Raw genomic sequence first — 27,392 nt, 5'->3', positions numbered from 1 at the left:
AAAGATTTCTTCTTCAATATAGGACTTTGAATACTTGTGTAGGAGCAGGTGTGATGTATCATAAGTATATTCCAAAGCAAACCTTCCTTTCTAGGCTCCAGCTCTCCTAGACGCCCCCCACCCCACTTCATCTCCAATCATGTGCTTGCTAATTGGGTTCACCGTGCGACTTCGGCTTTTGTTGTAGTTCGGTCCGACTACACTATGTTTATAGGTTTGTTGTGATCGTCTACCTTGTGAATTTCATTTATGTATTTTTTAAATGTCTTTAAAATTATTTTTTCTTTTTTAAATTAATTAATTAATTAATTGATTTGTTTATTTTATTTATTGACTGTGTTGGGTCCTCGTTGCTGCACACAGGCTTTCTCTAGTTGTGGCGAGCTACTCTTCATTGTGGTGCGTGGGCTCCTCATTGTAGTGGCTTCTCGTTGCAGAGCACAGGCTCTAGGTGCGTGGGCTTCAATAATTATGGCACATGGGCTCAATTGTTGTGGCTCACGGGCTCTAGAGCACAAGTTCAATAGTTGTGGTGCACGGGCTTAGTTGCTCCACGGCATGTGGAATCTTCCCACAGCAGGGCTTGAACCCATGTGCCCTGCATTGGCAGGCGGATTCTTAACCACTACACCACATAGGAAGTCCATTTAAAAATAATTTTCATTGGACTGTAGTTCATTTACAATGTGTGTTAGTTTCTGCTGTACAGCAAAGTGAATCAGTTGTATGTATACATATATCCACTCTTTTTTAGATCATTTTCCCTTATAGATCATTACAGAGTTTGAGTAGAGTTCCATGTGCTATACACTGGTTCCTTGTTAGTTATCTATTTTATATATAGTAGTGTGTATATGTCAGTCCCAATCCCCCAATTTATCACCCCCCCCCCCACCTTACCTCAGGAATTTTAGAGATGGGGGATTTCTGGGGACTTACAGAGGTTTAAGTTGGTGGGCTTATTAGAAGGATGGCACCTGGTGTAGTTTTATACACCTCTTCTCTTCATCACAGACTGCCTCTTTGACTGTGTGTTTTTGTCTGTGGTGATGAGTGAGGTAGAGGGAGTGCACCCTGATGATGACCATGACAGTGATGAATGGTGAGGGCAGCTACCTTTGGCCTCCTACTGTGTGTTAGGCACAGTCCTGGGACATTATGTTTATTATCCCATTTAATTCTCATGATAACCTGAAGAGTTTTCTTTTATTATGGTTGTACTTGGAGAAGCTGAGGTCTAGGGAATGTAAGTAACTCATTCAAGGTCACTTGCCACATCTGTGTGAGGCAGTGTCAACATTATCACATTCACTCAGGGAAGAAAATAGATGAAAGACAATTGATGTCCCAAGTTGCTACTTTTGGAAACCTCAGTGATGACAAGAACAGTCCCAACCTGGACTTGAGGACTAATTGTTTAATTATCCAAACTATTTAATTTTATCCAGTGGAAGGGTCAAATAGGCACATGCCAGTGGAACCATACATTACCTTCCAGAAGAGAAACTCGCATCTTCCTCAAGAACTCTTGCTATATTATGGGTGGAAGGTGGGTTCCTGGGAACCTTCATGACCAAATCTCCATTCAGATTACTTTCAAGGCATTATTCCTCTTTGTAATTTATCTTTAGGAGGATGCTGTCGTGAGCTATTGTGTACCCTCAATTTCCACCAAATCAATCATTCAGGAAAGGTTGACCAAGCATCCTTTAACATCATCATTCCTCCTCTTGGGTGGCACTGTTTCTGGAAGATAGTTCCAGAATTTCTAGGCCACTCTGTCAAAAATACAATCTCAGCTTCTGATAATGCTTAGTTCAGCGGAGAAGTAGGGCTAGACTTCTCTGAGGTCAAGGACTAACAGGAAGAGTTGAGCAAGTCCCTTGGCGGCAGGGGCAAGCATCACTAGGGAGTGAGAGAAATGTAGGCCACTAGCCCTCCTTGTCAGCACTGCCCTGAGCTCCCAGGGTTGGTGCTCGCTAGCTGGACGTGGATGGCAGCCCCTCACACAACAAATTGTAGCTGCAGAAACACAGTGGCATCAAGCTTGGGGTGTTTACATATTCAATTCTGGCCTGACTCTCTGCTCTTTGGAAATAAGATTGGCAGAGTTTTTGTTCAGTGGGAGAAGGGCACCAGCTTCAAGTGCGTGTCTGAGCAGTTCAGAGGTCCGGTGACAACAACTTATGTTGTCTTTGAAGCTGATGGGAGAAAATAGCCTCGCTCTGTTTCTTGGCCTAATCCCCAACTCCTAGCATATTATCAGACTAAGCAGTGTAGGAGAGAATGTAGGAGTTGTAAGTATTGATAAGCTTTAAACCAAAGACCTGTAAAAGAAAGCCTTTGTGTAAGAACCTGGATAGGAGCCATGATCTCGGAAAGTATGGCAGTCAGATGCCTCCGTGGCCCCTCTGTACGGTTCTCGCTTGCTCGTCTTAGAGGCAGTCTTGGGGTTCATTCTCAACCCGTGGAGAAATTTTCTAACCTCCTGGAGCCTCAGATTTCTTCATCTGTTAAGAACAATGGGACTAATGATACTCTTCTGGCATGATTGTCATGGGGATTGAATGGGAAGACATTGTCACGGCCCAGCACAGTAAGTGTTGATTGCCTCTCCCTCCCAAACAGAAAAACCATCTCATGACTTCCCTTCTGTTTTCCCAGTGCCAGCAGGGCCACATCCCTGAGCCATGGCTGCAGCTGGCAGATACTGAGTGGAGAAGAGGCTGGTGCACACACCTCTGACAGCCCTCAGCTGTGAGCTCTCTGTCCAAAGGCAGACTCCTCTCCCCACTGTGAACTGTGAAGTCAAGCATGGAGAACCCATGAACTTGGCTGTGACTTTTTCCATTCTCCCAGGCTCGTCCCTGTCTATGTTCCTCTACTTACTTTTAGGGAGAATTCCCTCGACTGCCTGAAGCTCAATATCGGTGTTTAGGAAATGAGGAGATTCCACCCCAGGCCCTAAGGGGCCCATGTTGTCTCAGCCAAGTAACATGAAGGCAAGAGCAGCAGAGAGATGAGGTTCTACCTATTAAAGAAATTAGCTGAATATTAGTTTGGTACAATTAATTTTTGAAACTACTACTTTTATCTGGGTATTCCCTGCAGTGTAATTTGTAATCGTTTTAGTGTTTATCTCTGCCAAATTCAGTCCATCAGCAAAGAAGCTTTTCTGAATAAGTACTGAGGTTCTCAGACAGTTCTCCCCAATGGTCTTTCCTGTCAAATGCAGTAGCCCTGATGATAGGCACTCTGCATTTATACTCCCTGGACCCGTGTCAGCTTCCTTTTCAGGAACATCCTAGTAGCCCTGATCCGTGGCTGTATGTCATCCCATATCCTTCTCCGTAAGGAAGCTCCTTTCAGCCTCTGGGCTCCAGGGAGGACAGGCCCTGGGACTTGTCCATCCTGGTGGGGCTTAGACTCTGGAGGGCATGGTTCTCAGGTTATCATTCTTAAAGCTCTGAGGTCATTAGAGGAAAGAAGCTGCCCTGTTGTGCCTCAGGTCAGATTAGTAAAGCTCTTCTCCTTGAATTATTCTGTCAGCCTCCCAAAAGCTGTTCAAATCTGCATCTAAGAGGTGTGAGGCCCCTGCCTCCCCACCTCCCCGACAGGTACTGCCAGTCACAACACATAGATCTGGGGATCACCTTCTTTTTCTCTGTTGCAGAAACTTCACCTGCTTTTAATATTAAATCCAGCGCATCCAGAACTGATTGAAAGTCACGTTTCTCAAATTAGGGCTTGGAGATGTCTTCATAGAGCAAGGAACAGGCCTAAAAGGGTGATCAGGTGATTCATGAGAATTCAGTTCAACATGTATTAAGCGCCTACTCCATACAGTGTGTCGTGCAAGGCGCTAGGGAGACAAAGATAAATCAGGCCTGGTCCATGGCCTCCAGGAGTTGGTGTAGGTAGCAGACTGCACTGCAGCAGCCTGCGGGGTGACGTGTTCTTCATGGGTACGAGGTGAGAGCTATGGGAGCAGTACTGAGGCAAGTGACTGTTTCCAACCTGGGAGCAACATCGTGGATGGTGGCACCTTCATAGACAAAGAGCTTTGTCCTGAGTGCTCCCTGCTCTCCCTCCCCGCCATCCTCCTCCTCCTCACCACCTGGACTGCTGAGCTCCTTTGCAAAATGTCCTCCCTGTCTTTAGTTCTTTGATCTCCAGCCTATCTGCTCTGCAGCCTGAGGGAGCTTTACGTGCCTTTTCACTCTGGTTGCTTTTGTGACCTTATTTTTGCCTTCAACGTTCTACCATTTTACTACTGTCTAAGAGTAGATTCATCTGTACTATTCAGCTGTAGAGCTTACGACTCAGTGTAGTTCTTCCCGTTTTGAAATTAACTATTACCTTTTTTATTCTCCCTAATCTGTTCTTTTGGAGCGCCTGTTAGAAATCTACCATCTTATTCTTTTACCTCTCTTTTTCCTCCTTGTTTTGTGCCAGTGCTGCGTTGGTGGGGCACTTCCTCAAAAACGTCCATCAGTTTGCTAGTCTCCTTGTAGCTCTTTATAGTCTGCTGTTTGATACCCCTTCCTGATTTGAGTGTTTAGTTTTTATTTTTAATTTTTAGAAGTTCTGTTTGGAGCTTTTTAAAATTAGCCTGCTTTTTTTTTTTTTTTTTACTGTTCTTTTTTGCTGTCCTAGTTTTTCACTGTGATTTCTATTCCTTTCATCTCTTCCAGTTATTTTGATTATACTTATTTTATAGCCTCTTTCTGATTGCTGAGTTATTCCTAGTTCTAAGGGTACCTGTTCTCCCATGTGTGGTGTCTGTTGACTTGACTTTATGGAGGTTCATTTCCTCATGTGTTTTATTCTTTTTTATCAGGAGATCATCTGAAGCAGGGATTGTGTTCACTGTGAGAGTCCTGTATGCCTTTCATCACTTTTGTGTTTATTCCGCCAGGATCCCAGGAGTTCCATAGGTTTTGCCAGTTTGGTGTTAACCTCTTGGCTTAGGATTCCCAGAACCTGTGTAGTGTGCATTCAGCCTCCACACACACACATGTGGTACAGGCTTGGGATCCCATCCCACAAAGGAGCGCCTCCCCTCTGGCACCACATACACACATTCCTCTGGGCTGTGAGAAAGCTCTTCCTGGTCCCTGTTCAAAGACCCCAGCCCTTTCTGGACCCAGGCTTTCTGTGGGGCTCTCAGTTCCAGTTCCCAGCCAGGTCTTCTCCCTCCTGTGGGCATTAAAACCTTAGCCCCAAAACTGTATCAAGGTCTCATACTCCCAGCCACCCATTGCTATGGTAATGATTATGGCTTTGACTTAGTTTCCTCTTCATTTCAGGTAACTGGGAATTTTCCTTTCATTCTTTCATGCTCAGTCCTATATTTAGATTATTCTTTTGGTATATCTTATCCATCTTTTCTATGTGTTTGTGTTGGGAAAGAGGTCCACATCCGTTCAGTCTACCATCTTGTCAGAACCAGAAATCTAAATAAACTTTTAATTTTTTATTTATTTTTTTAATAAATTTATTTATTTATTTATTATTGGCTGTGTTGGGTCTTTGTTGCTGCATGGGCTTTCTCTAGTTTTGGTGAATAGGGGCTACTCTTCATTGTGGTGGGAGGGCTTCTCATTGCAGTGGCTTCCCTTGTGGAGCCCAGGCTCTACATGTGCGGGCTTTGGTAGTTGCGGCACATGGGCTCAATAGTTGTGGTTCACGGGCTCTAGAGCGCAGGCTCAGTGGTTGTGGCGCATGGGCTTTGTTGCTCCATGGCATGTGGGATCTTCCCAGACCAGGGACTGAGCCCATGTCCCCTGCTTTGGCAGACAGATTCTTAACCATTACGCCACCAGGGAAGTCCCTAAATAAACTTTTAAAAATGTGAGTCTTATTACTCACTCATTCAACAAGCATACAGAGAGTTTCTGCTGGGTACCAGTATAGAACTAGTCACTGAGACTGCAGAGCTGAATAAACACTCAGGTGGCTCACAGGGGCTTATAGGCTTGTAGAAGGGACTGGGCACCCATCACCAGAAGACAGCTCTGTGACTGGACACTCACCTGCTCCAGCAACCCCACATTCCATCCCTGCCAGACCACCTCGAGTCTGCCTCGTGTCTCTGTGTGACCATGCCATGCCCTGTTTCTAGAACACCACTCTTTCCCACGGTCCCCTCACACCCATCTGGGTAACCTTTACTTCCCCTTCCACTCTCAGCCAAGTATTACTTCTTCCTGGAAGCCATTCCAACCCCAGACAACCATCACGAAAGGCTAAGTGGTGAGTGCCTTCTCCACGGTCCTGTGCCACGCCTGTCTGGTTCTGCCTCAGCACTCATCACGGCACACTTCAGGCACTGGTTTATTGTCTCCTACCTCCTCTACGCTGAGTCCTTTTAAGGTCAAGGCCTTGTTTTGTTCATTTCAGTACCCCTAGTGCCTAACCCAGGACCCAATTGAATTCTTTTTTTTTTTTAATTATTTCTTTGGGGGTACACCAAGTTCAATCATCTGTTTTTATATACCAACTGTAAAATAGATAGTCAGTGGGAAGTTGTTGTATAACAAAGGGAGTCCAACTCGAGGATGGAAGATGCAATTGAATTCTTTTACAGAGGGAACCTGGCTGTCTAACCTTTGTCTTTCCAACCTCTCTGTCTTTTCATTTTTTGTGGGATTATCATGAGGATTAAATTATGCATGATGTCAGGGAAAACTGTTTCCTTGGATGGTTTATGAATTCTAAAGAACTAACGCATAGAAGAAAGAGACTGCAAAACTTTGATTTAACTCTGTGAATACAGTAGTAATTATAGTTATTTACATCACCACCTTCCATTTTTTGCCTGATGGGGGCATAGTAATAAAGAGTATTAAATATGCCAGGCACACTTGCGGAAGCTGAATTTATTTGCAAGGCTACACTTTGTTCACGATCTCTAGAGTTTCTAATCTGTGTAGCATAATAGTGATAAGAGCTACCACCTCCTGAATGCCCGCAACTCACCAGCACTGGCTTACCCAGGTTATTTCTAGTTTTAAAACCATTCAAGATAGATGTTATTTTTATAGTCTTACAGATTTAAAAAAAGTCAAAGAGGTTGTATTACTTTCACAGTTTTACAGATTAAATACAATAAAATAAAAATAAAACAAGACTGAGAGTTAGAGAGGTTAACATGCCCTAGGTCACACTATGGTCAAGAGCAGAGCCTGGATTTTCCTCTAGTTCTGGCAGATTCCGAAGCCCATTCTGGCCTGCCCCTGTGAAGGAGAGGGACGGGGATAGGAGGCTGGGCGGGCAGAGTGTCAGCCCACCATGCTGTTCTCAGGTCCTACGGGGCAGGCCTGCCTCGGGACCCCTGCCCGTGCCCAGTCACCTCTGGGCACAGAGATCCAGAGGGCCAGGGCCGTTTGTCTGGACACGGCTTCTTGTGGCAGCCACAGCTCACCCCTTGCCCTGCACAGATCCACTTCTCCACTCAATTGTGGGAAGCAGCTTCTCTGTGGCTCCGGTGGCCTCTGTTCCTGAGGAAGAGCTTAGAAGGAAGACGTTAGTGGGACAAACTACCACCTCCATTACTGTAGTGGCACTTGAGGCCCCAGCTGGTCCTCCCCTCCTCCACTGTCCATTCAGAATTCTTCTCACCTTCAGCCAGCACCTCAGCAAGTCTTGGCAGCTTAGCTGGTGGTGTGACCCGAACCTTCATTGGGAGGTTCTGAGCCCTGGCTGTCATATCCTTCTCAGGCCAGGGTTGACGCATGTGTCCGTGTGTCTGTTCACAGTGGGACAAGGGAGCATCAGAAGATTCCCTCCCCACGATGAAGACTCCTCTTCTCATCTGCTGACCCCTGGATACACAGAGTCCAAAGAATCCTGGCAGCAGCATCACTGGTAGTTCAGAGGGACCCTGGCCTCTGCTGCCTCAGGTTCCATCATCCCCATAGGTGTTAATGAGCCCAGCTCTGTGACTGCCTCTCCGCTGTCCTTTCTGGCCTGCAAAGAGGAGCCACCACCAATCCTTAGCTATGCTGGTGTCCCTCTCACCTGCACACTTCTGATGACCCTGGTGAAGGGGGTGTCCTTTGGGCCCTCCCACAGAACATAGGCCTCTGCTAGGTCTTCTGGACCCAGCAGGCCCCTTCCCTCAGCCTCTTTATTCCTTCCCCTGCTGTCTGTCAGGGCAACCCATACCCTTCTACTTCGCTCATCCTTAGCTGTCACTGTCTGCAGGCCTCTAAGGACCACTCCAGTTTGCCCCGTCCCTGAGGGTCTTTGAAGGGTGCTGAATCCCACATTCCAAGAAAGTACGCCTGAATCAGTAAACTGTTGCTCATCTCATTTCCTGGCCCCTTAGACGAAACCTTCAAATCCTGCGAGCGCATCCTTCCTACTCTTGGTATATAACCTCTTTCCTCCCTTATCAGGCCCAGCACATCCCCAGCCCCATTTCCCTGGCATTTAAACCTAGTTCCAGGCCTTGAAGCCCCAGAAATGTGGTGGGGGATGCTCCTGAGTGGAGGGTGGGCCCCCTGCACGTCTGGCAGCACAGGACGTTGCTAGCCTCCTACAGGGAGTGTGGGCTACCTTTCTGTAAGCTGCTCCTGTAAGAGACCCTCTGGCTCTCCGCCTTAGCCTGCAGCTGCTGGTTGAGGGCATCAGTCTGTCATTGTCCCCCTGCTGGGCACCACGCACCTCACTGCACAGTCCTGGTGGATGCTGCTCCTCCCGGGCTCTCAAATGCTTGAATCGACACGGTCAAGCAGAGGCTTTCCCCCAAGTCACTACTGGCGAGTCTTTGAGCAATTGGCCACTACTTTGTGCTAGGGACTGTCTGTGCCCCACATTCCACTCAGAAGAGCGTCGTCTCTGCCTACTGGGTAGTACGCGAGCCAGGCCCCAAACTCCATCTCTCTGCCTCTCTCTCAGACCCACTCCAGTACCCCTGTGTTAACACATCAGGTCTGCTGAGAAACAGATGCCAGGACAGGATTAGAAGATCAGAGAAGAGAAGAAGCCGGGAAGAGAGTCTTCAGACCTTGACACAAGCTCAGCCCCTGTGGAGGAGGGCGAAGGAGGAGGACTGGGTAGGAAGAGTCTCGGGCTGCAGCCCAGTTTTAAGAAGGTTCAGCCAGGCTGATGGGAAGTCCTGGAGCCAAAGTCGCCTGCTGGAGGAGCCTCACATCCTGCAGGTCCTCAAGAGTGCTTAGTCACCGGCTGGGAGCAGCCCCCAGGAAGTGTGGCCTTGGTGTAGATGCAGCGGAGGGTCGGGGGCTGCAGCTGGGCCACCAGGCAATTTATGCTCCTGTGGCAGGAGGGCTGAGAGGCACCTTTCCGTGGCCACCACACGGGCAGGAGGATGAGCAGGGCTCCTGAATAAAGCCCTGCATTTAGTTCACCTAAAGAGGCAGATGGAATATTTCCCAGCAGTCCCGACAACTTCCAACCAACACTAACACTTCCCAGTGTTCCCAGTACTTTGGAAATGACACTCTGTGTCTGCACCTTGGACCCGACGCGAGTTCCTCAGGCTAAGGAGCAGTGTTACCTGAGAGCCTCCAGACCTCCCACTGATACTGCCAGGTTAGAATGAAGAATGCCTGTCTTGTTCCTGTGAAGCCCTTGGTTAGAAGAAAGGGGAGCTGGAAATCAAGGGGGAGGAGGGATTTGGGGGAAATTGGAGGCAACTCAACCAGAGAAAGGTGCCAGAAGTGACCTCATGGGAGCAGGCCTGCAGCTGCAGTGTGCGTGTTGGAGTCAGCCACTTGCAGTATAGGTATGAGCTCACTGTTTTCCATCGCAGTCTTTAGTGTTGGGCTTTGGTGTGATGCAGGCACGACTCCTGCTTGGGCTGCTGAAATCAAGATGGTGCTCAGCGAGCGATGTGCTTGTCCGCTTTCACACCGTGCAGAGAGATGGCGGGGTCTCCCCTTCCCTCCCACCACCTCACTCCATGCAGGAACAATAATGATAACCTGGGTGCCAAAATGCAGTGTTCCATTTGACCTGAGTTTTCCCTATAGGAAGGGAAGGGGGCTATGAACACTCCCACTTAGAGGAAGGGAAGCCAGTTCCCCAAAAGGTGCCCTGCCCCAGGTCAAGCTGTAAACCAGAGGTCAAGCCAGTAGACTTCTCCCTGGGATACTGCCTCAGCCATGTGATACATGGCAGTGGTGGGGCCTAGAACAGCTACACAGAGTGATGCTAAATTTGCCTTTGGGTCCCCAGCAGGGAGGGCAGCAAGGCCTGGGTCAGTGAGACTGCCTCCTATGTAGCTTACATTACCTCTGGGTTACAGTCACCCAGTCTCCCACAAATGTAATGCAGCCCGCAGGTGGCCAGGGCAGGGAAGCTCTTACTCAGCTGTGTTGAGTCAGCACCCTTTGTCTGCCTCTGGGGAGAATGGGGGAGGGATGGAGCCTGAAGTCATGCTGTAAAGCACTGAATTGCCTCAGCAGAGGTTTCTTATGCTGCTGGGCCAGGGTACTCAGCGCCTGATAGAAATCGCTCGCCCCTTGGCTCCTGCTGGCATTCTAAGGGCAGAACTGATCAAAGTGAGGAAATGTGGAAGCCAGTGGCAGTGGGGAGATTGTACTGGACTGAGGCCAGATGCAGACGCATCATGCGTGGTCCTTGTCTCAGTGCGTAGTGTGACTTAATACTCCGCTATTTTCTTCCATAGTCCATACACTGGAAAATAGATTCTTACATAAACTCACTTTGTAAAACTTATTTTCGAACTGTGACATGAATAGAGAAAAGTGCACAAGTCATGTGCATCTAGTTCAAAGAGTATTAGCAAACAAACACACCCATGTAACTATCACTCAGATCAAGAAGTAGAACATTTCAGCACCCCAAGAGCTTCCAGCATACCCCTCTCACCTCCAGAAAGGGATCCACCATCGCTACTTCTAACACTATAGGTTAGTTTTGCCAGGCTTTGAACTTTGTATAAATGGGGAATCATTCAGTGTCTTCTCTTTTGTGTCTGACTTCCTTCTTTCAGCATTATGTTTGCGAGGATTCATCTTCGTTGCTGCATGTAGTTCTAGTTCATTCTTTTTTATTGCTATAAGACTTCCTTTGTATGAATACATTGTCATTTATCCAATCCACATTAATTCAGTCAACATTTGTTTCCAATTTGAGGTTATTATAAATAATTCTGCTTATACATGTCTTTTGATACACACATGCATATATTTCTTTTGAGTATATACCTAGGAGTGAAATTGCTAACTCAGAGAACACGCACACTTCAGTGGATATTGCCAAACAATTTTCCCAAGTGGTTGCACCAGTTTAACACTCCTGCCAGCAACATAAGAGATTTCATGTATTTATTGGCTATTCAGAAGAATGCTTTTTCAAATTTTGTGCTCATTATTCTTCTAGGTTTTCTGTTTTTCTTATTGACTTACAGTTCTCTCTGTTCTGGGTATGAGTCCTTTGGTGGTTATACATGTTGCAGATATTTTCTTCTACTCAGTAGCTTGCCTTTTTACTCTCTTTGGTCATGTTTAAATGAACAGAAATTCTTCATTTCAATGTAGTTCAGTGTATCCATTTTTTTCTTTATGGTTAATTCTTCTTATATCCCATTTAAGAAAACTATATAAAAATCATGAAGACACGTTTGTATTAGAGTTCTCCAAGAAACAGAACCAGTAGGATATATACAGTTACATTTGTATGTATGTTTGTATATATATATAAAGGAGATGTAAGGAATTGGCTCACATGATTATGGAGGCTGAGAAGTCCCATGACCTGCTGTCTGTAAGCTGGAGAGCCAGGAAAGCTGGTGGTGGAATTTGATGGAGTCTGAAGGCCTGAGAACCAGGAAAATCAGTAGTAAATCCCAGTCTGTGGGCAGGAGAAGGTAAGGTGAGAGGGCAAGCAGTGAGAGGAAGAAACTCCCTCCTCACCCTTTTGTTCTCTTTGGGCCTCCCACATTGGGGAGGGCAATCTGTTGAATACGGTATGTGACTCAAATATTCACAGACATCAGAAACACCCTCATAGACACACTCAGAAATAATGTTTAATCTGGGCACTCTGTGGCCCGTCCAGTTGACACACGCAATTAACCATCAGAGTGTTCTTACATTATCTTCTAGAAGCTCTGTTGATTTACCGTTTCTATTTTAGACCATAATCTACTCAGAAATGATTTTTGAATATAGTCCAGAAAGTTTCATTTTTTTCCATATGGACATCTAATCAACCCAGCATCATTCCTACCGCTCCGCAGGGCCATCTTAGTCAAGATGAAGGGCCCATATCCTCACGGGTCTGCGTCTGCACTCTGTGCTGTTTCACTGATCTGCAGGTCTCTTCTGGTGCCAATACCATACCATCTTAATCATTGTACCTTTATTATAAGTCTTGACATTCAATAGAGTTAGACTTTCCACCTTGCTTCTCCTCAGTAAAGGGCACCTAGTCTATTCTTGGCCCTTTCCATTTCCATGTAAATTTTAGAATCAGATCTTCTGTTGCCACACCCATGCACACAAACTTGCTGGGATTTATGTTGGGATTGCCTTTGATCTATACATCAATTTGGGAAAAACTTAACCCTTTTATGATTGTCTTCTACTCCACAAACATGGTATATCCCACTCTTTATGTCTTCTTTAATTTTTCTCAGTAATGTTTTATAAATTTTTATACAGTGGTCTTCTTGATCATCTTTCATTAGATTTACTCCTAGGTATTTAATATTTGTGATGCTATTTAAAATGGTATTTATAAATTTCCTTTTCTCTTTGTTGCTGATGTATGGAAAGACAATTTATCAACATTTTTATTGATCCTATATCCAGTGACCTTGGTAAATTTGCTTATTGAATTCAAATAATTCATTTGTAGATTCTTTCTGATTTCCTCTGTGCCCAGTTTTACTTTTTCCTTTCCAGTGTCACACCATTTGTTTCCTTGTCTTGTGTCATTGTGTTATACAGTGTTTAATGGAAGTGATGATAGCAGGCATCCATGTCTTATTCTTGATTTCAGAGAAAAGGGTTTTTACCACAAACTCACTTTTAAATTATGAAAACTTAACACTAAAAATTCTCTTTTGTATATGGTTGATTTTACTTTTCCCCAAGATGACCTTTAAATTGGAGGATCTTTTAAGTTTGAAATGTGGCCGTGGTGGTTAGTATGCTAGGAGGTAGGCAAATGGGGTATCACAAGACTATGACTCCTTGCTTTAACCTTGTGCCTTGTCCGTTTTACAGACAGATCACATGGTGGATACAGCTGAGCAGGGATTCTAACAGATGGTGTCGGACCCAAAGCCCAGGCTGTTCTTACTACTCCCCGATTCCTGCAGAATATTGAATGTGTAACCCCCAAGGTCACAAAAAAATACCACATTTGTCATAGATCTCCAAGAGAAGAGTTGTTAAACTATTTCATAGGTACATCCTTCCCCCACCCCGCCACATCTCCTTATATCACTGTCATGTGCATGTCCCGTTTCCTCTGATTTCCATTATCATGGAAGCAAACTGGGGAAGCCACAATCTCATGCTGAAAGGAGCCCTCCCTGCCTGCCTGTGACCCTGAAGGGCTGCACCTGCAGCTCTCCTCAGCCACCTGGCTGAGCCACCCACCAGGGCAGGTACAGGGCCTTCCCTGGCCTTTGCTGCCATTTGGGCTTTTGTCTGATGCCAAGGAGGTGGGCAGTGAGGATTGAGCGCTTTCCTTCTGGTCAGGCTGTTTGGGTTGTTGGGTAGAGCTGTGCATTTTTAAGCCCTCAGCTGTCCCAGTTTGAGGATTATGAACCCTATGCAGACACACAGAATCTTTCTCTGCTGAGATTTGGAGAAAGGAAGGAGGAGTGCAAGGCAGGTAGAGGCCCAAACCTGAACAGGCCCTTGGGCTGGCAGGGGCTCCTTTGGCCCAAGCCATGATGAGAATGTCCCTTAGTGTAGCCCAAATAACTACCCAAGGATGACCCAAGGCAGAGAATTCTAGGCCACCAGGAACTCTTGAAAGTAAGTACTTGGAAACTCTCAAAGACCTAATAAAAGAGAGTTCCCTTGGTTGATTTAACACAGGGCTACATTAAGCAAACAGCTTTTTTCCCTTCTCGTTAAATCTCCTTTGTACAGCTCTGCCGTTCACTGTACTCATCCTCTTGCGATGGACTGCAGTTCCGCTCACTCTAGGGAGCCTCCTGGGGCTGCAGCAATCCAGTGTGACTTGGAATCCTTCCACTGTTTTTTTCCAAGTGCTTTTTGAGCTTATGGTGACATGATTTGACCAGTGAGAGAGGATGGGGAAAATCAGCAATTTTGTTTTCTCTGTACCTCTCTCTATCTGCCATGCATTGGATTGGCCAAAAAGTTTGTTTAGGTTTCTCTGTTTATGGAAAAACGCAAAGACGAACTCTTTGGCCAACCCAGTATATACCTTTTTCAGAATTTCCTAGCACAATCTATGTCTTTTCTGCCTCTCTGGGTACTTGTCCATCCACAGATTCCCCTCCCAGAGGAAAGACCGCTCTTTGGCCCCCAAGTTGGTGGCTCAGCTGGTTAGCTTTTTTTTTTTTTTTTTAATTGAACAGACAATTTTATTAACTGGCATTTTACACAGGGTTTGGAACTTAGCCTGCAAGTCAAGAAAAATTAAGTAAATGAAAAAGAAAATGTGCAAAAAATGTGCTCCAGGTGCAACAAACAAAACTTTCTTTAAGGAAAAAAATGTTATCACAGTACGCTCGACTAAATTATTTTAAAAAGGAAACACAAAAAACAAAGTGCATGAAAATTATCGTACACAAAAGTAGACAAAGCATAAGTAATTTTTTAACTTCTATCACACGTTTCTATAAAATAATGGCTGAGGCTAAGTTCCCTCCAGATAGACAGTTGAGAACCCCAATAGATTAATTACCCAGAAGAGAAAAGTCTCGAGTGTTTCTCCTTGACTACGAAGTCTGATCCATTGTAAAGGGTGTTACGCCCATGAGAAACTGGCTACACGATCAGGTTATAAACGGATATTAAGGCAACTTACTTATCACCATCTTAAGGCATCAGGATTGTCTTGAATAAGTGGTTCTGCTTGTACTGTTTACTTAAGAAATTCTTTGATATAAGAGGAAACCTGACTTTAGCAAGGATGTCAACCATAAATGGCTGGCGGTGAGGTTCATCGTATTTCAACCACCTGACGGCAGCATCATAAACTTGATCCTCTACCCTTACAGTCAGAGTGTCCTCGTTGAGGAGTTGTGTAACTCGCTTGACATCAAGTTGTAGAAATTCATCAGTTTTATAAACTTCAGTAAAATGCTGATGAATGAAGTCATCTGCAGTTGCTTTCAATTCAGGACAGTCTAGACACTCTGCCAGCACACTTATACCAAGACAATTTGAAGCATCAACTTGTTCTTTCAAAAAATCAACACACATTTTCTTCACAGGTTCAATCTGGTACTGGTTCGCTGCATCTAACAAAGACTGAACATTGTTGCTATTCACAGAATTTCTGGTGCTATAAGCGAATTCCACAAGTTGTTCAGTAATGTCAGGTTCAGTATCTTTGAGTTCCACTTCAAAGGACTTTGATTCAGGCATGTTAGTTGTGAACATTAAGTTAAAAAAATGACTGGCTGCAGCAAGGACAACACGCTGAGCAGGTATCTTTCTTTCCTGGACCATAAGGATCACATCGCACAATGTTTTCTTTGGATTTATGTAGCTTGTCAACAAGGTTTTGCAATCAGTCCCTCTCAGCGTGATTTCAAGTTGACCCTGGGTACAAATCCCTGGGTAGACTGTAGATTCAACTGTAGTTGGGTGGTGGATTTAAATCACTTTTGCCGTCGTGCTGAAGACTTTCACTAACACGCCACACATCAAAGACAGAACAAAGAACTCGTCTTAAGAACAAGAGGCGCACGGTGCCCCTAATAGATGGCACGGTATTTATCCACGACTGTTTCTGCTCTAAATTAACATGTGCAGGAGGATCTGTCTTCCACTAGCTCCACCTGTTTCCGCATGTTATTCATGACGCCCACGAAGCCTGCCAGCAGTTTAGCTTCCTCTAAGTTTCTTCTCGGTCTTCTTCTTGCTGCTCTTCTCCACCCTGGAGGCTGGCATCCTCCGTCAGCACGGTTCACGCCCGGGACTCGCCGGGCTGGGCGAGGGGCCTGCGCGCTGCCTGCACGGGGAGGCTTCGGTGTCCCAAACACCGGGGCTGGGACGGCGGCGGCAGTGGCGTAGCCACTGCGGTAGGACAAGGCCCGTCGGCCCCCTCGGAGGCTCGCGGGGAGGTAACGTTGGCGGCTCGGCTGCGGCTCCCGCACAACCAGAGCCCCGCCGCTGAGCCTGTGCCTGGTTAGCTTTTAAACCCAAGGAGGCCTATCCCTTTCCTTCTAGGCCTGTCCCTAGACTTCAAAGAGTGCTAGAAGCTGGTGGTATTCAGGCCAGTCCCTTGTTTGATGAGCAGGCCACTCATTTCCTGGCAAGTGCTGTCAGTGTGCCGCACCAGCCTCTAGGGCATGTTCAGATACCTACAGTAGCAAATGCCTCTGCTGTAAGCACCCTCTCTTGAGCAGCTGGGAGCCAGAGCCCAGGCGCAGGCCACGGAGGCCTGAGATACTCTTGAGGGAGGTTAGCCATATAGCAAACGGGCCACAGCATGGCGTGTTGGCTCTAAGCCTGAAGAGAGGTGCCCATGGCTGTCACCTCCTGCAGCTGCCTGGCAGGTAACCAGAACGTGCTTGGCTCTCTCAGCTTTTGGCTGTGCTTTCTGTGGGGAAGTGTTTCTGATCTGTCTTCACTGCCACTCCCCAGCTCTCTGGGGCATTGTGGCTTTTTCTTGGTGGTTGGGCAGGAAGCCTCCAGAGCCTGAGGGAATTGCTGTGCTTGATGACAAAGGCCATCAATGGATATAAATCACTCAGATATAAATCACTTTATTTATTGAAGAGGAATTGAACACAATTACTCTCCCTTCTGAGCACACTTCTCCAATGGTGGGCACCCGGGTGGGCAAAGACCTCACAGAGTGACCAGAGCAAGTACCCAGCTCATGCCCGTTGAGTCAAGCAAAAAAGCAAATGACCAACTTACACAGCTGCACTGAAAACCCAACCCAGAAAAGCCTAGCTAAGCTGTGAGCACACAGCCCTCCACTGACTACAAGCTGCCCCAGACCAGCCCCACATGACCCCATGACCCGAGGACATGCCGGGGGCTGCTAGGCCAGGCTCCAAGGTTGCTGATGAGTGAGACATGGTGTCTGCCCCTCAAGCCCAGGACAGTCAGCGGCTGGGTAGGCACCAGCCGTGAGAGTGGACTGGCGTGGCAGAGGACGTGGCTCGTTTCTTGGGGTTGAGGACCTTGCTCTCATCACCCCAGAACTGGAGGGCTGTGGGGAGCGCTCAGAAGCAGGACCCACAGTGGCAGCAGCGGCGCCGTTGCCCTGCAGATGCGTCTGTGTGTCCTGTCCCAGGGAGCCCCACTCCCCCGCTGGCTTCCTCACACTGCACTTCTCTTTGGGTGTCGTCTTGTTGGTGTCTCACTCAGTGCTGGGCCAACTGTAATCTTCTCTAAACACCTTCATGTTTGAGCTCTGGAACTTTACAGAAGAAATTGCTCTTATTTAATTTATAGACCTATTGTTTGCTTTGACAGTGTCCCCTGGACATCATGTAGCCCTTTTTCACAATTTAGGATTATTCACAATGTTTATATGGTGACACAAGAGCATTTTCCTTGGGCTCTATTGTGCTGTGCGGCTTTGCCTCTACACTAAATACCCCGACGGTGCCGTGTGTTTTCATTCGACTTTACTGAGGCCTTGCCCCAACTGCCTTGTGTCCAGCTTTACAGTCAGGGCCTGTTGTCATTTCTCCACCACTGTCCAGAGGAAATCAGTAGCACCCTGTCAGCCTGGCTGTGAGCATGAGGCCCCGTGGGGGTATGGAGTCAGCTAGGAAGACGGGTCTAGTAGTCAGAATTGTCGATCAAGAAGAGGAAAGGGTCTGAGTGAGGAGCGAAGGAGGGACTTCCCTGTGAGTCCCACGCGACGCCTGGCTTCGGCACCTGTGTTGGCCACCAAGGCTTTGTCTGTTGGTTATTTCCTGGTTCTGCCCCATGTATAAAATACTCAAGACTGAGTATGTGGTTGAGTTCTCAAGAAGCAAAATAATGTTGTACTTTTTAAATCAACTTGAACTGAATTGTTTAGTGCATTTATCATGTTGGGAAATTCTTCCTTAGTTCTAACAGACCTCCAGTTTCATCCCAATCTGTTTCCTCTCATCAGTCTTCAGTGTAGATGAGAGACCAGTTAGCTGGTCGCCATCTTTTGTGTCATAAATATTCTAGGAAACCATCAGATTCTTCAGTGTTCTGCTCTTGAAGCTGAGGAACCCTTCACTCCTTTAGGCTTTTGCCTGGTGTATTTTCCAACTGTTAGGTTCTTCAGACCTAGCTTTTATATTGTCCGTGTGCCTGTTTGCCTCCTCAGAAACACCAGTGCTTTGCTGTGTGTCCTGTGAGGTAGGCTCACCTTAGGCTTCGTGGTCCATGAACTGCTTGCAGTAGAATGGAGGAGGTTTTGTGGTGGAGTATGGAGAAATGCGTGTAAAACCACTTTCCTCAGATCCTCGGAGGGATCCGTTGCCCGAAATGCGGAGAACACCGCTGTGGGAACTCGGTAAATAAATGCCACGGGAAAGAGCCAGTTCGTGACTAAGAAAATTCTCACGGGGAGGGGAGGAGGTGAGCGGGGTGAGTATCGGTGTTTATCTCCTGACTCCCTGGGCCCAAGACGGTATCTCTGTCGCAGCCCCCAGCACGTGCTGAATGAACGTCTCCGGGGGGCAGGCTGCATTTGCTCTTTTCCCACTTCACGTTCTATGCGCGGGCATCCTTAATATTCTTTTATTTTTTTAATTAATTAATTATTTATTTTATTGGCTGTGTTGGATCTTCTTTTGCTGTGTGCGGGCTTTCTTTAGTTGCGGTGAAGGGGGGCTACTCTTTGTTGTGGTGCGCAGGCTCCTCATTGCCGTGGCTTCTCTTGTTGTGGCTCACGGGCTCTAAAGCGCAGGCTCAGTAGTTGTGGCTCACGGGCTTCGTTGCTTCGCGACATGTGGGACCTTCCTGGAGCAGGGATTGAACCCGTGTCCCCCGCATTGGCAGGCAGATTCTTAACCACTGAGCCACCTAGGAAGCCCCCATCCTTAATATTCTAATGACACCAGACTCTTACCACCTGAAGGTTTATAATAATAATTACTAATATTTATGGAATACTTAACAACATGCTGGGCCCTGAGATAAGAGCTTTGTGTAATATATGTCATTAATCCTCACCCAGTCAGGTGGGAAGTGGAGGTTGTTAGGGAGGTTAGCTGTCCAGGTTCCGCAGGCCGTGTATGGTGGACCCCCAGCTTCCCTCTTGACTTTAACAAGCAAGAGCAACAAGAGGTTGCTTCTCCCACTATGCTTTATTATAAAGCGAAGCTGTCCATCCACAGGGAGAAACCCACCCTCCTGTACATCCTTCCCATCCAGGCCAGACCAGGTCTCCAATAGAGGCCTGAGGCCAGCACTGGTCAGAGCCCTAAGAAAGCTGAGCTCGTGCTGGGGGACCACAGGAATCTTTAGGAAGCTCTTTTATATTCAGAATTGCGTTACATGCCAGGTGTATCAATTCCCACTGCCAAACTTACAAAGTGACCCCTAGGCAATTCCTCAGTGTGGGAGGAAGGGCCCTGAGGAGGTCTGCCATGTGCCTTGTGGGCAGATAAGGCATTTGCCCGGAGTTTCCTAGCCCAGAACTAGACACCCTTCCTTTGCTTGTCTAGCAAACTATTGGACACCTGCTAGTGCCAGCTGCTGGGTGATGAGAAAGGTCCTCCTCCCCAAAGTGCACAGCCCACTGAGGAAGACATGTGTGTAAGATAACATTCACAGGTGGTAACAAAGGCCATGGTGGAGGTGTGCACCCAGTCTCTGCATGTGGTTGGCAGCAGACACCGCCCTGAGCTGTGCACCGCCTGTAAGGTGAAACCAGCAGCCAAGTCTTTGTGTTGTTGCAACATGACCAGTTGGCAGTAATTCTGCAGCACCCAAACATGACCTAGGAGGAACCGGGCTCAAGTTCCGCAAAGATTTGCTGGGAAATGGACTGGCATAGACACCACTAGCCAGGGAGCTCAGTCTCTCTCTGCAGAGGCTGTGGGAGGACAGCCACAGCCAGGGGACCACTCAGGGCGCTGCATGGCACTGGGCTGGGCCTCCTCCCGGGCAGGGCCAGAGAGCTCTGAGTGCTGTGCCCTCTGCCAGGAAGAGCAGTTCTCAGCCTGAGGGAGGCCTGGATGGAACGGGCTAGTCCTCCCAGTCACGATGGCTGCCAAGGCCTGGCCTGAGCTACCTGTGAAGAAGCTCCCAGAGGCTATTGCTGACGCAGAAATCTGGTCAGCTTCCCAGGTGCCTAAAGAATTTTTTTAGAGCATCTCTTGGTCCTGGCAGAGCAGGGCCCCTTTGCATCCTGGGCTGCCCTAAAAGACGGACTTGGCCTGCAGAGTGGCAGTTCAGGAAAGTAGAACCGTGGGCTCCAGTCAGGCTTTGACATCCACTGGCCTTGCCGTCTGACTTACCATCAACCCAGCTTGCCTGGAGGGATGAAAGGCCTAATCCAGGTGGTTCTGGCCTTGGATCTAAGGTGGAGTTGATGGTGGCACCTGGAAAGCGCTGAGGTCTTCACACAGCCTATATCTGAGAGCTTTCATCAGCCCAGAGATGCAGGGGTAGAGGCAGGGATGAAAACCAGCAGTCTCCGTGCTCGCCCCTGCCACCCTCCCCGTATGTGGAGAGCAAGCCTGTGTGCCCTGGAGGTTGGCTCTGTGTGTGTCTAGGCAAGGACATGATGATGTTGGGAAAGCCCGGAGGCCCTGGATGGGAACAAATCCATTTAAACCACACTGAACCAAGTTCATAAAACTGTGGGTCAATATTTTAAGAGTCACATAACTAACGAAGAACTCTGCCAGACTCAACATACCACGTCCCAGTGGGTGATAAGACAAGTGTTAGTTCAATGGAAACAGCCCAGGAGGAGAGAGATTTTTTTTTTTTTTTAATCTGCTAGGTTTCATATTTAGAGTGACATGGGCTGCTCTGGACGAGAGTATTCATTTATTAGGTGACCAGCAAATGAGCCCCAGCCACACTGTCACCCTGTGTTGGATCTAAGTGATGACTGTCTAGAGGCAAGGATGAATTTCATTAGAGCAGATTCAGCAGGTCCCATCTGGCTGGCAGAAGCTGACTAAGGTTCTGTCTGTTGAGTTCATGTGCCTGCCTTCCAGCAGGGAAGAGCTGAAGAGACACTGCAGGAACCCTACTCCTAGGCCCTTCACCTGGGGGGCTCTGCTTCCACCCTCCAAAACAGGCCTCCTTCCCTCTTTTTCTGTGGAGCACCAAGCCAATCATGTCTCTGAAGTGCCCTGTTCATTCCGCACACAGGCATTTGACATTGCAGTTCTTGGCCTGTCTAAGCCAGGTTGAACAGAACCTACATGTGCCTTTGGCCCTGGGACACAGAGATGGGCAAGGCCTGGTCCCCAAACAAGAAAACTGGCCTCAAAAGAGACAGTCACGATCCAGTGATGAGTTCTGGGGCTAGAATCAGCCCAGAGGACCGTGGGCCAAGAAGGGTAATGCCTGAGCTGAGCCTTGAAAACTCCACTGGGACTGAGGGGAGGTGGGCTGGGGCGTGGCAGGAGGAGGGAGCAGCCTAGAAGCCCCCGGGGCTGGTTCCTAGGAAGTGTGGGTGCACGTCAGCCAAGAGGAGCCCAAAGAGAGGTGCCGGTTTCTTCATGGCTGCTGGGGGAGCTGGGCTGCGGCCAGCAGCAGGTCAGGGAGAAGTGTAGGGGCCAAGGGAGCTGCAGCCTTTGATGCAAGAAGCCAACCCGCCCTTAGCTCAGCCCCTCTGAGGACCCTTTACGCAGTCAGGGGCTGGGCAGTTCTGAAAGCATGGAACTCACCAGGGGAAACAAAAAGTACCAGAATCCTTTGCCCAGCTCAGAGTTCAGTGAGAAAACACTTCTTGGGGCAGACTAGAAAGGCTTGTGTGAGGTTTCCCGGGGTATCTCAGCGGCTCCAAGGGTAGGCTTCCAGACCAAGATGTCTAAGGGTTGAGATGGCCATGGCCCCAAGGACTACCCTCGCCTCTCCTTCTGACCCACTGGGCCAACACATTTCCACAGGTGGAACAAGAGTAGCGTTTGCCCAAAAGAGGTCCACAGATGAAAGAGGCAGAACCTTCAAGTCTTTAGCTGGTGACAAGAGAACTAGAGCAGTAAAAGCAAATGTGCTCAGCACCTGTGCTCATCCCAAGGGCCACACTGAGACACAGGAGGCCAGAGCTCCAAAGGCAGATGGAAGGAAGTGCTCACATGGGGAGGTGGTGACGTAGGAAATAAGTCCTATTTCTATCCTCTTATCCTCTGAGCAGGAGACAGGCAGAGGTAAAGCAAGGGCTAAAAATAAGACCTCCAAGGTTACAGAAATGTCCCAGCCCAGCCAAGCCCAGAGGTGAGCTTGCGTGTTTGCCAGCCCAGTGTGGCCAGCCTCACACATGGGGGCAGAGAGCCTTGGGGAAAGACTCTGTCCCTCTGAGGTTGCTGGGGAGGCGGCAAGCCAGGTCGAGATGCGTGACCTCGGCTCTACAGCTGCTGCGACCCTTGCTGAGGGCAGGCGGTGCCCTTGACAGTTGGAAGGAAGGATGGTAGCGATGCAGAGACCACCACGAGTGCCCATCCCCCAGGTACGAGCATGACCTCACGGCAGGCCCTGTGTTGACTCCCCTCTGTCAGCAGAGCCCTTGGTCGGGCGCCACTAAGGAAACCCTGCTGCCCAGTCCTTAAAAAGCTTAAGGCAGGCAACACAGAAACACCTGAGGACAAGGAGTAGACAGGGCACCTGCTGTCCTTGGTCTGTGAGCTTGGTTGAGTGACATGACCTTTCGGAGCCTCCCTTTGCTCCTGTGAACAATGAGGGGTCTTACACTTGTTGTGAGACTCAAAGGGCCAGCAGTGGCAAAGCACCTGGCATTGGGCCTGCACGGAGACACCCAAAGGCATCTGCTCACCCTTGCCCAACTCAGGCCAGCTCCCCACTCCCCAGCGAGGTGGACGGCGCTGCACCTCCAGGCCTGTTTCCTCATGTGTGAAATGGAGATGGCAGTATCCTCACTCTCTCCCCCTCCTTCAGTTGTAATGAGGGTCACATGCTATCATACATGCAAACAACGTAAAGCACCATAGAAATGTAAGGGATTGGTCTTGTGTAGACAAAGCAAAAAAATTGCAGATAAAAAACGTACTTAGTGCCTATTGTATTCCAGGTACTGTTCCAGGCCATGGGAATCAAGGTAAACAGAGCTGGCTGAGCCGGCCAGCGCCAGAGCAAGGTTAGTGTGGGACAGGTGTGAATGGCCCATAGGGAGTTGGGGGGTCAGGCCAGTAAAGGACTCACAGGTGCAGGTGAGTGGAGACCCAGGTGAGCAGAAGCTGGAACAAGGCTGCAGCCTGAGAGAGTAGGATTTGAGTCAGCTGGCAGCAGAGGGGCGTAATCAAGGAAGCATTTGACAGTGCAGTTCTTGGTCACTGTCTGGGCCGAACTGAGCAGAGGGCTGTGGAGCATGGAGAGCGCTGGGACCCTCAGGCCTGCCCCAGCCCCAGCCCCCTGGAGTGTTGAAGACTCTGGCTCCACGATGACCATCAGGTCTGCCTCGGTTCCAGGGTGATAAAGAAGGACCCATGTTTCCCAAAAGATTCTACAGGATATGTTGTCTTCAAGGACGCTGACCCCCCCCACACACACACACACGTGGCTGGAATTGTAGCTCACTCTTGGACCTTTTTCACCAATAAAGCCGAAAAGGTCATGTCGAGGTGATGAGGAACCCCACAGGGGCCTTTGCAGCGACCCAAACTCTTGCCCAGTCTGCCCTTATAGTTTCCCAAGGTGGTTTCACAACCAGGACCCCCTGCCAGTATGCATCCCTCCTGTGCCTTCCGCCTGTCCGTCTCTTTCCGGTGGCCTCGGCGCAGGTGCCCGCAGGTCAGTGTGTCAGGGCTCGGGCCCCACGCATCCCATCCATTGCAGCAGCTGGGTGGAGAAGCAGCCCGTGGGCAGCTCGCTGCACCCACCACGAGGCCCCCCCAGTGCTGCAGGCCCCGGTCGCACATGTGCTCTAGACAGCTGGCCCCTCCACAGGAACTCTGGTCTTTCTTCAGAAATGCAGAATCCCACAGGGCTTGTTGGAGGCTGAGCTGCTGTGCCGGAGAGGGGTGGGGGTTGGGCGGTGAGGGGAACGTGGAAACGCAGATTCCCTCTTTGTGGCAGAGGAGCCACTTCTCACCTAAAGAACTCCTATTCCCGTGCTACCCGTTCCAGAAAACCCTGTTTTTCTGGACACATTACCCTTTCCTCCACTTGCCCCAGGTAGGCCTGGCAGCCCCTCTCATGACAAGTTAGGGGTAGAGGAACGACTTCAGAATCAAAAAGCCCAATCTCCAGACCATGGCCCTGCCACACTCTGGCTCTGTAATCCAAATGGTCACCATACCTGGCCTTTCAGACACTCGGTTTCCCTCTGTGCAGATTAGGGCTGACACTACCCTTCCCATGCAAGGTTTTGGGAGGATTCGATGAACTCATGTGCCCAGCATGAGAGCAGCAGTTGTTCTTATTTCTTTGCAGTCTTTAGTGGTTGTGTGGCTGGGATGGTGAGCTGCTCCCCAGCAACAGTGGGGCCAAGACTGTCTTGGAGGTGAGCAAAGCATGCTCTACCTTGCAAAAGCAAAGGAGCTTGAGTTCCCAGGGACATGTGTCTTGTCCTGTCTCAGCTAGCTGCCTTTTGTAGTGTGTGTGTGTGTGTGTGTGTGTGTGTGTGTGAGAGAGAGGGAGAGAGAGAGAACCTGTGCATTCCACAACACTCTTATCTCTTGAATATTTTTGTACCTAAAGCCTAATTTCTAAATCAAAATTGATCCCTCCCAATGTCAGTGATGACCCAGCTGGCCCCCACTGCGCTGTCCAGGCTCTGTCCATTATCCAAGGCTGCTGGACCAGCCCCCACCGTGGGGCAAGGGCATGAGAGGGACCCCAGCCAGGGAGTCTGTGCAGGGCAGATAAGCCATTAGGGGGCACCACGGTGGCTCCCAGAGGTGGCCAGGCTTCTGTGCATCTTGGCCGCACCTCCTCTGGTCAGCGGTTCTAATTCCAGTTGGACAGCAGCTAGAAGTGGAGAAAGGCATGTGTGTCAACACCGTGGTGGAGCCAGCAAGCCCTAATTGCCCAGCTCTTCTAGGCCGCACAGCGCAAACTGCCACCTGGCTCTGCTTAGGGGGAGTTTTCTGCCACAAGCGCTGCCGCGCGCAGGTCTCCCCGGTGCCTCTGAGAGCAGAGCCCTCAACCTTGGGAAGGAAGCGAGGCTTCTCTAGCTTCTTTACGCTGACAAAGGGCTTTCTGCCTGTCAACCCAGCTCCCGGCAAGTCCCCTCCCCCCTCCCTACCACAGCCACTGGGCCTCCCTTTGGCAGGGCCCAAGGGCCCACTCTGAACTCCAAGCCTCTGGAGACTTCCTTTTGAGCTAGAAAAACAAGTGGCTAAAACGTGCCTCCTCGCTGGAGCTGGGCCCCGCCCGCTGAACCTATAGAAGGGCCCTGGAGTGGATTCAGCCTCCCAGAAGAGGAAACCTGGCTCCAGCCTCACCCGCAGGGCCTGTTATGTCTGGCTCCAGAGGCCTTCTCCTCTGGGGTTTTCCATGCCTGTGAACGCGGCCCCATTCATTTCCCTGTGGTTTCATGGGAGTGTCCAAAACGCTCAGCAGGTTGCAGTGAGCTCAGGAGGAGAGGGGTCAGTGAGAGGCCCGAGCCGCGGCCACAGCACCCTCCACTCAAGAGGCCTGCAGCGGGGTGCCGGCCGGCTGTGGGTGGGCGCCCATCCGTCAGTCTGCCGTGTTTCCTCTAGTGCTCCCCCCACCCACCCGGGCGACCCTGCCTGCGGCTCCCTCTCTCCAGGCCGCCCCTTTGCGGCTTGGGCTACCAGCGCCACCCTGGCCTGGGAGAGAGCTGCACCACGCTCCCTTCCCATCCCCAGCAGCTCCTACTTCAGTGCTCCTGGGGCCGCTGACTTCCCATCTCACCAACTCCCGGGTCCTTGCATGTTCCACCACACTACACTCAATTAGGGGCCGCAGGGAGAGCAGCGGGGCCCCCTCAACGGTGGCCTCCGCCTCGGCTTCGGCTCCCGCGGGCTGTTGAGCTGCAGAGAAGGGGCCATGCTCGGGTGCACAGCTCTTGTGAGGGGGCTCAACAGCTGCCTTCACGGCCAATGTGAAGCCCAAGGGCTCCCAGCCCGCAGTGAGGATGTGCCCAAGTGGGGAAAATTTAGTCTTCAGAAGAAATGAATTTGAAACTGGCTGGGAGCAATTCTTATCAAATTTTCAAGTTAGCAGTTTTCACCAGGAGCTAATTGCATAATCTCTGTAAGAGGCCTAATTCCATTTGCATCAGGCTCCCACAGAGCTGCGACAAGTGCCCTAGTGGCTGAGGGCAGAAACGGCTGTTCTAGTCTCTCCGTTGGCTTTGATCTTTGAAAATGGATGCATTTTCAGGTTTGGGCAGCAGCCACGCCACTCTGCCCGCCTGCCCGGCTCCCCAGTCATGTCCAAAGCCACTTTCTGAGTGTTCTGGGTATGGAAGGGGTGGGGTGAGTTTCTCATCTGGTTAGCCTGGTAAAATGGATCTGGAAATGGAACATCCTCGGAGGCCCAGCCACTCTTGCCAGGCGGGGGTTGAGAGGGTAGGTGCAGAGGAGTAGAGAGGCCGAGGGCCGGGGCCCTGCCTGTCGGCACCACGCTGGGCCGAGACCCTGCTGCCAGCGCCAGCCTTGTCCACCATCTCTGGGAGTGCTGTGGGAGCACAGGGTAGCTAGCTCGGCCTGGCCAGCCCAGCGCTGACCTCAGTCTGGACTGTGCCTGCCTTTGCCACAACACATGGAGACTCCCCATCCCTAGGCCTCTTTGTTGACCTGGTGGGCATGGGCCCTTCTCCTCTCTCCTGTGCCAAGTGAACTTGAGAAGACAGTTTTAGGGACGGTGCCTCAGGCGATGCTCCGAGGTTACCCAGCTGCTTGCCACACACAGTCTCCCCCAGGGTCCTTCTTCAGCAGAGGGCGGCCCAGACAAGCCTCCTCCCTTCCACCCAAACGTCCTGGGCAGCTTCCCCTGCTGGGAACTCACAGCTGCGAGGACACATAGCCTCTTCCCTGGGTAGCCACTTCCTCCTGGACGGCTGGTTGGTCAGGTACTGACCCCCAGGTCCTTTCCCGTTAGTTCCTTTGCCTCTAAAATGTATTCAGA

At 49.4% G+C, this 27,392-nt stretch overlaps 1 protein-coding gene and 1 pseudogene across 9 annotated transcripts in view; one reads left to right on the top strand and one right to left on the bottom strand.

Annotated features, from left to right (window-relative positions):
- Positions 1–27,392, top strand: part of LOC130859023 (DIS3-like exonuclease 2) — a 386,474-nt gene that overhangs the window by 344,123 nt on the left and 14,959 nt on the right. Inside the window, exon 15 of one of the 9 annotated variants that reach the window (XR_009055151.1) lies at positions 23,368–23,433. The exons of 6 other annotated variants lie outside the window; for them this stretch is intronic. Coding sequence is in view for 2 of the 3 variants with exons in the window: in XM_057746248.1 (XP_057602231.1) it covers positions 2,665–2,761 (97 nt within the window). In the remaining variant the exon portion in view is untranslated. Of the gene's footprint in view, positions 1–2,664; positions 3,305–23,367; positions 24,307–27,392 lie in introns of those variants that run through there. 2 more of the 9 variants (XM_057746249.1, XM_057746248.1) reach the window with 2 other exon arrangements.
- LOC130858359 (kelch-like protein 7) lies at positions 9,172–16,100 on the bottom strand (annotated as a pseudogene).

The sequence above is a fragment of the Hippopotamus amphibius genome, chromosome 8 (genome assembly GCF_030028045.1).
Source record: "Hippopotamus amphibius kiboko isolate mHipAmp2 chromosome 8, mHipAmp2.hap2, whole genome shotgun sequence".
Classification (NCBI taxonomy): domain Eukaryota; kingdom Metazoa; phylum Chordata; class Mammalia; order Artiodactyla; family Hippopotamidae; genus Hippopotamus; species Hippopotamus amphibius.
The sequence above is the reverse complement of the archived record's forward strand: the minus strand, read 5'-3'. Positions and strand labels throughout refer to the sequence as shown.